This window comes from Lynx rufus, unplaced genomic scaffold (genome assembly GCF_022079265.1).
Source record: "Lynx rufus isolate CCGP_SWC_20201006 ecotype Redwood Valley unplaced genomic scaffold, mLynRuf1.p SCAF_1, whole genome shotgun sequence".
NCBI lineage: Eukaryota > Metazoa > Chordata > Mammalia > Carnivora > Felidae > Lynx > Lynx rufus.
Genome location: NW_025814823.1, coordinates 53,469,370 through 53,475,369, shown reverse-complemented (window position 1 = coordinate 53,475,369; position 6,000 = coordinate 53,469,370). Strand labels below are relative to the sequence as shown.

The 6,000-nt window shown below is 41.9% G+C and overlaps 1 protein-coding gene across 7 annotated transcripts in view; it reads left to right on the top strand.

Annotated features, from left to right (window-relative positions):
- The first annotated feature begins 320 nt into the window (after positions 1 to 320).
- Positions 321 to 6,000, top strand: part of RBM26 (RNA binding motif protein 26) — an 85,956-nt gene continuing 80,276 nt past the window's right edge. For all 7 annotated transcript variants that reach the window (XM_047081000.1, XM_047080993.1, XM_047080970.1 and 4 more), the window contains exon 1: positions 321 to 850. In XM_047081000.1, coding sequence (XP_046936956.1) covers positions 780 to 850 — 71 coding nt within the window. In that variant the 5' untranslated portion in view covers positions 321 to 779. The remainder of the gene's footprint in view (positions 851 to 6,000) is intronic.

Sequence of the window (6,000 nt, the reverse complement as noted above, 5' to 3'; positions counted from 1 at the left end):
ACGCTCTCAAGGAGCGCTCCAGTCCGCAGGTTCGTTCCGGCTGATGCGCCACAGCCGTCTATACACAGGACGAGTGGGGCTCCCGCTGTTTCTGAAGTCAGAGGCCTTTCCCTCCGTGCATAAAAATAAAGTCTTTATTCCATAAGCGGACCAAAGCGTGGACCAAAGCGTAAAAAGGCACAAAGGCCTCAAACGAGGCAAATACGCAAAATATCAAAGTACCGCACTCGCCCAGCGCGCTCTCCGCCGAGCTTACGTCTCTTCCCAGCAGGCTCCGGGAGTCACCGCGAGACTTCATCAATTCTCGCGAGATTTATCGGCAGCCATCTTCTTGGGGGTGCTGGGAGCCGGGAAGACCCCCCGAATCGTTCCCATTGAGCTGCCCTTCGTCTTCGCTTTCTTCACTTTTGCCTGTTCTGCGTTGCCAACACCACCTGGTTCCGAGGCTGAGAGAAAGCTCGGATCTAGGCGCGTGTCGACCTCCCGGTCCAAGAAGATTTGCTTGGGTGGAGGGAAAGGGGAGGGCTCGGGCAAACCGTTGCTGCCTCAGCCCGGGCCGGGGTCCGGGGACGGGGAGCTCCTGGCACCCCGTGGATTCGCGGCCTGCGACGGTACCCGCAGAGCTGTTCGCCGATCCGGGCTCGCGGGAACCTGCCACCGGCGCCTCCCACCGCGGCCCACGCGGGCGGCGCGCGGAGGAGGGGGCGGGGGCAGCGGCGGCTGTAGCGGCCGAGACCTGGGCGGGCGGAGGAGTGTGACGGGCCTCGGGGCCGCTGTGGATGGTTTCTAAAATGATCATTGAAAACTTCGAGGCACTCAAGTCCTGGCTCAGCAAGACTCTCGAGCCCATGTGAGTATCCGGGGGCTATCTCCTTGCAGGGATGGAAGTGGGAGATAGGCGGACACATAGATCTGTGCAGTTTCCCCCAAGTGCCTGTGATGGAGGCCGAAGCGGTGAACGGAGGTCCCAGGGTTTTTTTGTTTTCTCCTTCTTTTCCACCGTCGCTCCCAGGTTTAGGAGAGCCTGAGCTGACCTTTATCTTATCACCGAGTTGGTCCTTGAACTGGTATCTTCTCTTGTTTTCCCGTTATGTGTAGATCGACCCCAAGCCGCACACACATTTGACGAGGGCCCCCAAATCGGTTTCCTTTCGTTTAATGAATCCAATCATAACGTCTTGCCCACAGACTAATATACCTTGTTTCTTTAAGTGAAGTGAAATGGCCCTTATTAGGGATTAGGGCAGTTGTAGTGCAGGCCACTCACGTTTTACATAAATACAGTCCCTGAAAGAAAGGCCACGTTTCCCATGTGCTATCTGGCTCATCCGCACCTCTTCTAACTGATTGAAGATGTAACAGGTGCTAAGGTACCCAGTAAGATTCCCTTTTCCCACCTACACGTTTGTTAAGTTGGAGAGGAGGAAGAAAATGTTATCTATCCATATGGAATATTTAGCAGTTTTAAGTGGGTTGCTGTAGATGGATTGTGTGTGTGTGTGTGTGTGTGTGTGTGTGTGTGTGTAGATTTGTGTGTTCAGGGTGCCGGAATGTTTTAGATTGAAAAAATGAGTGTTTTAAGGATTTGTCTTTACAGTAATACATACAAAATATATCTTGATCCAGGTGCTTTATCAAGATTGGTTGATTTACAGTAAACAACTTAAAATATGGAAAATCCACTCATTTAATGAGTTTATCCAGTGCCTGCTATGTCCTCTGGGAGGCTTTGGTAGAGCTTTTAAATTCCGAAGTTGACAAGACAATAATAAAGGAGTATTAAATAAGATAACTTCAGATAAAAATAGGAATGGCGGTTGTAATAATACAGGATCATATAAAAGGGTGATTAGAAGACTTCTCACAGGAGTTAGCGTTTGAACAACACTTAGGAGAAAACCATCTGTGTCAGAGTCTGGAGAAAGACTTTTCCTTGCAGAAGGAACAGCAGGTGCAAAGGCCCTTTAGCAGATATGATCACAGTGTGTTCCAGGAAGACAAAGAAGGCAATGTGACTGCAAGGAACCTTGTGATGGGGGTGGGAGAGAATAGAAGGACATGAAATTGGAGAAGTTGTTAGGGCAAATTATGTAGGATTTTCTAGGCCATGGTCAAGAGCTAGGATTTCATTTATAATGAGAAGACCTTAGATACTTTAAAGCAGGCAGGGACTGGTTTGAACTCTTTTTTTTTTTTTAAATATGTTTATTTATTTTTGAGAGAGAGAGAGAGACAGAGCGTGAGCAAGGGAGGGAGGGTGGAGAGGGAGACACAGAATCTGAAGCAGGCTCCAGGCTCAGAACTGTCAGCACAAAGCCTGACGGGATCCTGACCTGAGCCACGAGATCATGACCTGAGCTGAAGTCAGATGCTTAACCAACTGAGCAACCCATGTGCCCCTCATTTGATCTTGTTTTTTTTTTTAATTTTAATTTAATTTTAATTTATTTTATTCTTGAGAGAGAGAGGGAGATACAGAATCCGAAGCAGGCTCCAGGCTCTGAGCTGTCAGCACAGAGCCCGACGTGGGGCTTGAACTCACAAACTGTGAGATCATGACCTGAGCCGAAGTCGGACGCTTAACGGACTGAGCCACCCAGGCCTGTTCTTGTTTTAATGCTGCCTGCTTTGTGGAGATTAAGGGGGCAGGCATTAATATGAGGAGACTGTTCTGAGGGCATTGTAGGCAGAAATGTGAGTAGTTTGTATTAGAGTGGTAGTGGAAACAACAAAATATGTTTTATAAGTGGATCTGATAGAACTTGCTGATATTGATTGGATGTGGGAGATGAGGGAAAGGGAAATCAAGGATGATGACCAAGAAGTTAGCGACTGGATGGGTGATGATAGAGAAGGCTGGGAGAATACATTGAGGGGAGGAGGAAAGATAGTTGGTTTTGATCAGTAAATATAAAGTGTTATACATCTGAGTTAGATGTCAAATAAGTTGTTGGGTTATGAGTCTAGAACTCAGGTGAAGACTAGAGAAATTTGGAGTCATGCAGATAGTGTTTGAAACTATGGAGTTGTGGGAGATTTCCTAATTAAGAATGTGTTGATAGGGAAGAAAGGAGGGCCAAGGTCTGAGGTAGAAGGTTGAGATTTATGTTACTAAAGAAACAAAAGAGGTGAGTTGTCAACTTGATGGGATGTTACAGAATGGCCAAAAAGGATGAAAGCAGATAAGTGGCCCTTAAGTTTGGAACAGTAGAAGTCATTGGTAGCCTTAGCAAAACAGCTTCATTGAAGTGGGGTGCTCTAGATCCCTTATTTCAGCAAATGGAGAGAAAATATGCAACAGTGTAGTGTAGTAGTTGAGAGGACAAACTCTGGAACCAGAATGGCTGGCTTTGAATATCGTCTCTGCCACTTTGCCAGCTGCTTAAAATTGGGTAAATTACTTAACTCAGTGCCTCCTGTTTCCTCATCTGTATGGGGGAAATAATGAATATGTATTAATCTTTGAACACTGGCTGGCTTGTAATTAGTGTTCAATAAGTACTAGGTGAACAGAAAACTTAAAATGTTTTAAGTTGAAATAGCATTCCTTTTTAAAAAAACTTTTTTGAATATAGTTTACACATAATGTTACATTAGCTTTAGGTATACAATATGGTGATCCAGTATCTTTATATTTTATGCCATAATCTAAAAGAAGGTTATTTATAGTTACTTCATGTGTATGCTTGTGTTTTTATTCAGTTTTAATAAAGCATATAGTTACTTCATGTGTATGCTTGTGTTTTTATTCAGTTTCAGGTATCATATAGCTTACTCAGATGACTGTAGCACTGCAGTCATTACTGGTAGAATAAATAAGGCACTGCTAGCTAGAGTACAGCCTAAACCCTGGTAGGAATTGGAATTGGTCCTTTCATAATGTACATTGCTGTGGTAAAATTGAGCCCTTATCCAAGTTCCTGTCCCTTTAATTGCATTTCAGATGAATTCTTGGTAACTTTGAAAGCTAATTCCAATTATTTAAGATTTGTGGTTTCTAACCTTGGTTTTGTGAAACTTTAAGGTGTATTTGTTATCTGAAAGGATTTTTTTTGTTTTACTTTAAAACTATAATTGCCAAATAGCACCTGTTTGAAGGAGAACATTTGAAGGACCAAGGGTAAGATGTAACTCAGAACTTGTGTGGAACTATCTAGCTACTCATGCTAGTAAAGCATCTCATGGTTTTGGACTTCCTCTGCATTTTGAGTATGTTAATTCAGCAAACATTGAGTACTTAATCTACTTTGTACTGAGTGGTGTGTTAGATATTGGGGATAGTGGGAAATGAGCAGAGAGGACTATCTTCGTATTGTTTACCACTTAGCAGGGAAGACGTGTTGAACAAGTAATTACAAGGCCAGTGAGTGTTACTAAGTCCAGAATGCTGTCAAAATATACGTCTGGGAGGTCAGGAAAGGCTTTGCTGATATGATAACATTTGATCTTAGCCTGCAAGGATGAAGAGCAGTTTGCTAGGCCAAAAAGATGGGAATGGAGAACTGTGAAAGCATCCTAGATTTTGAAAAACAGATTGTATGAAAGCCCAAAAATGGAAGAAAAAAAGTGTCTTGGGGAAATTGAAACAAGTTGGAAAAAATAAAAAAAAGCAAAGGGAAGAATAGCAGTGGATAGCTCAGAGAGAGAAGCAGGAACATTCAAGACTTTGTTGAGTCATGTTAAGGATTTTGGATGTTAATTGAAGGATAGTGGGAAGCAAGTGAAGGGTTTTAGAAGCCAGAGAGCTTTCAGATTGACATAAAAACAAATACGAAATCCAGCCTGGTTGCACTGTTTTGGCATGAAATGAAAGTTGGCAGATCTGCATTTAATGATGGTAAGGTCTGTAGATATGTCAGGGTTTTGAGTTTTGTGGGTTTTTCACATAAATTATTGAAAATGTAGGTGTTAAAATTGGCATCTTAAAATACTTAAGATTGATACTATATTCTCAAACATTTGCTTAGTCATGCTTGCTAATAATAAAATGAAATTAGATGTTGGTCTTTAACATTCATTTCTTTTTGCTAATTTGAAGTCCTGGAAAAAATTTTAAGCTTTTTTTTTTTTTTTTTGATCGGTTTTTCTGTTTTTGTTTTCTAAACAGAAAAGATTTTCTGCTGTATTCTAAGACTTTTTATGAGTTTACACATCACCAAGTGTGGTAATTTAATAAAATCATGGACTTTTTTTAGCTGGAGGGAAGCCTTAAAATCAAGTAAAAATAAAAAAAAAAAACTCCTTAATTTTTCAAAAAACGGAGAGGCAGATAGACTTAATGATGTACCCTTATTTTGTGACCGTAATAGTAAAGAACACAATGCCGCGTTTTGTCCTCCTGCTGCTGTGTAGTGCTGTGGAGGTAATGTGTAGTGGAAAGAAGCCAAGCTTTGATCCACGTGGACTGGTGTTCACATCTCAGTTCTGCCACTTAGTAATCTAAGCAACTGAACCTCCTCTTTCCTTACTGGCATAATAGGTAGAATTATACTTCTTCTGTAGTTGAAAGAATTGAGACACATTTTTAAGAGTTTACCCCTTCGACCTTCCTTAAATACTGCTTGGTTAAACACAAATAGGTTACATTACTTGCTACTGTTACTATTATCACTACCACTGCTGCTGGCTACCCACCTGTATTTGCATACATTGTTGAAAGGTTTCTATGAGGTAAGCACTGTTACCTCCATTTTGCAAGTGATGCCACTGGGGCACTGAAGCAGGACGTTAAGGTACTTGTCCAGAGACACACAGCTAGCTATAGCATGTGACTAAACAGTAATTTAAACTCAGACTTTTTTGATTGTAGAGCCATGTTCTTAATTTACTACTACACAATACCATGTATTCTTTCTTGTAACTGTATGCACTTTTTACTGTTACATTTTCATAATACTAGCTGCAATTATAAAGGAATAAAGTTCTAAAGTGTCATGGTTATCAGTGCTTTACAGTGTAAGAAAGAAACCTCTTCGGGAACTTTTGTAGTCTTTCTCCCTT